The 3,265-nt window shown below is 32.2% G+C and overlaps 1 protein-coding gene across 1 annotated transcript; it reads left to right on the top strand.

Moving 5' to 3' along the window:
• Nucleotides 1-431: 431 nt before the first annotated feature.
• On the top strand, nucleotides 432-3,058 carry LOC106797573 (B3 domain-containing transcription factor LEC2). Its single transcript, XM_014772396.3, has 6 exons — nucleotides 432-890; nucleotides 1,247-1,321; nucleotides 1,847-1,947; nucleotides 2,034-2,080; nucleotides 2,180-2,253; nucleotides 2,681-3,058. The coding sequence occupies exons 1-6, from the start codon at nucleotides 432-434 to the stop codon at nucleotides 3,056-3,058; spliced, it is 1,134 nt and encodes a 377-aa protein (XP_014627882.1).
• Nucleotides 3,059-3,265: the final 207 nt, after the last annotated feature.

The raw sequence follows: 3,265 nt of genomic DNA, 5'->3' as shown, positions 1-3,265 counted from the left end.
GATACCATAACGCTCACTTTAACTGCAATGACATTTCATCTTCTCTTGTTTTTTCTGCTTCATCCATCTCAACACTCTCAATTTTTTTTTATATTTTGAACTTGCAATTTATGTGTTTTTGTTCAGTGCATTTGATTACAACTCAGATGAGTATTCCAATGTCACAACGTTCCCTCCACTTGTTACCCACTTCAACATCTTCCTTCCTCTCTCTTGTTTCCTTTTCCTTCCTTTTCTTTATTCTCCTTCACAATCCTTGTATTTATTTTTGTCATACTTTTTTTATATTTTTTTTTGCTTAATTGGCACTACCACTGCACCTAAACAACTTCTTATAAGAGCCTCATACACACACACACACACACACACACACTCTCAATTCACTCAACACTCAAAACAAAAACCTTGAAGCCTGTTAATTTCTTACCAAAATGGAAAACTTTTTTGTGCCATTTTTTAAAAAAAACCCCAACCCATCAATCACCACTACTGGTGGCAGTGGCTCATCTTCATCAAACCAAACAAGCCTTGTACAACCAAGCACATATCCTCAAAATTTCCCTTACAATACTAGTGAAAAACTTAACTTTCCAGAACAACCTTATTTCATTCCTTTGTATCCCTTTCCAACAGGACAAGTTAGCTTTTCTAATCAACCCTATGGAATGCCAAATTCGGAACTTCAAGGTTCGAGGGCATGCATGACCAAAGCTACAAGGGAGAGATGGAGACAAGTAAGACAAAGGAGTAAAAATTCTACTCCTGTCGCTCCTAATTCAATTCTAGAAGGGACAACAAGGGAACAATTTGTTCCTAATGGAGGGTCAAATGTGAGGATCACAGTCAAACAACACAATGCAACCAAGTTTTTTAACACCCCAAACGGGAAGGTGATTGGTTCTCTTAAAATATGCTTTCCTTTCTTCATTAAGGCCTTGTATGTTCATTGATTTCAATGTTTTCTAAAATTGTCATTCACAGTTTGTCGCTTAAGAAATTAATAGTGTTTGAAGAAAATAAATGAAGAGGATGAAAAGATATCTTAATTGTTTTATTTTGGAAATAATTTTTTAAACTTGATCAATTTTGTGTGAAAAAGAATTATTGAGTAAGGACTAATTATTTCAGAAAACAATTTTTAGAACAAAAATGTTAGAAGGGAATTAAACATGCCTATATGTAGGATTTTTTTCTTTTGAGTCTTTTAATTATTATTTTTTTAACTATTCCCATTGTCTAATTGCAGAAGCTAGAAGAAATTTTGACAAAGAAGTTGAATAAGAGTGATGTTGGCGTCCTAGGCCGCATTGTGCTCCCAAAGGTAAGGTTTTCTTATTTTCTTCAATTACATGTTTGGTTATCTTTCTCTTTATATACCTTCCAAGAAAAGATGAAACATTGAAGTAAAGATGCCCTATTAATTGCTCATCTTGATCAGTGAAACTTGATTTGTGATCCAGGCGGCCCAATAATTATTTTTTTCCTAACATATCTATTTTAGCACAAAAATAGAAGGAAAAGTAAAGCAACAATGGTTATCTTTTCAGTCATAAACATATTTGTGCCTATAATTTGTAGAAAGACAAACCATTGTTGAAATTGTATTTTTCAGTTTTCAAAATGAATAATTTTAAATTCTTTCTATAACATCTTTTTATTAATTCTTTTGCTATAATTATTAAATATTTTTAAAAGAAATTTAAGATATTAAATATAATTATTCTTTGATTGTATGACAAATCGAAATCAGTTTTAATGTTCAATACCTTCAATTATTACCTTTTTCTTGTCAAAAAGTGATATATTTTGCCCATATCCAAGTTAATAATACATATATGTTAAATAGAGAGAGGCTGAGGATAAGCTTCCGACACTGTGGAAGAAGGAAGGAATCAATATTGTACTAAAGGATGTATATTCTGAGATTGAATGGAGCATCAAATACAAGTAAAGGAATTCTATGTAATTTATACATGTTTCTTTATTGGGTTTTTTTTTTCAAGATATAGTAAGTATAAGGTGTTATTGCACAGGTACTGGACTAATAACAAAAGCAGAATGTATATTCTTGATAATATAGGTAAAATTCAATTTCTTGTGTGTTGTCAACTATAGTACTACAATTGCAGTTTTTTGATTTTGGCATTATAAACAATTGTTTTTCGATCCAATCTTACAGGGGATTTTGTTAACCATTATAAACTTCAAGCAGGAGATTTCATAACCCTTTACAAGGACGAGTTGAAAAATCTGGTTAGTTTTGCTTCCTTTATACATAATTTGGTGAACATTTATTATTAACCAAATATTGGAGGGGTGGGGGAAGAAAGGTTACACAATGTGCTCATGAAATTTTCTACTAACACTGCATGTACTATCTTTTAAGGTATAATTAGAGAAAAATCGACTCACGGAGATTTTATATAGTTTGACCTTTATACTTTTCCTTATTTTGATATTTTTGCACATCATTTCAACCCCTTTAGATTGCATGGTTCTTTGTTATTGGATATGACAAAGGAAATATGTTCCTACAGATTCTAACATAAGTGGATCTATGATGCTGTGTCTAATTCTATTTACTTCTATTTAATATATAAAAAGTAATTAATTTACACTATGATTTGTACAATGTTATGATATACTTGTCTGATGTGAACAATTTTATGTGAGGAACTAGTATGTGTCGGCTAGAAAGGATCACGAAAATCTAGAAGAATCTAAGTCCTCGTCAAACACAGGAATGTCACATGAACCAGATGCATATTTAGCTTACTTGACGAAGGAACTTGGCCATAAGGGGAAAGCAGAAGCTGCCAACAACCTTTTGAACAATGTTGAGGAAGAGGCACCATATCAAGCAAATCAATTACATCAATTCATGCCGATGAACAATATTGTGGGGGAGGGGGCATCAAACCAAGCAATTCAAGAAGCCGCACCAGCAGCACCCGTCAATGTTGATCAAGAAAACAAAGTTGTTGACGACGATGATGATGATATCTATGGTGGCCTTGACAATATTTTCGAAATTGGAAATACTTATCAAATTTGGTAGTCAGACTATATATGAAATGTTTAAGATTTATGTTGGATATGTTCTCTGGCATGTAAACTTGTACCCATGCATGTCTTGTCCTGCTTAATTATGTTCAATGGTCTTTTGGGATGGTGGAGAGAAAATGAGAGGGGAAACAAATATGACATTTAAATTGAAAGAAAAGTATTAAAAAATTTCAATTTTTCTTTTCAATAGTCAATTTTT

Source organism: Glycine max, chromosome 20 (genome assembly GCF_000004515.6).
Source record: "Glycine max cultivar Williams 82 chromosome 20, Glycine_max_v4.0, whole genome shotgun sequence".
Lineage (NCBI taxonomy): Eukaryota > Viridiplantae > Streptophyta > Magnoliopsida > Fabales > Fabaceae > Glycine > Glycine max.
The sequence above is the reverse complement of the archived record's forward strand: the minus strand, read 5'-3'. Positions and strand labels throughout refer to the sequence as shown.

What these genes read in the sequence shown, in the direction of transcription:
- LOC106797573 (XM_014772396.3), top strand. Translation starts at nt 432, where the DNA reads ATGGAAAACTTTTTTGTGCCATTTTTTAAAAAAAACCCCAACCCATCA. An exon ending in GTATATTCTTGATAATATAG is followed by an intron (nt 2,081 to 2,179) that starts GTAAAATTCAAT and finishes CCAATCTTACAG; the next exon opens with GGGATTTTGTTAACCATTAT. An exon ending in AGGACGAGTTGAAAAATCTG is followed by an intron (nt 2,254 to 2,680) that starts GTTAGTTTTGCT and finishes GTGAGGAACTAG; the next exon opens with TATGTGTCGGCTAGAAAGGA.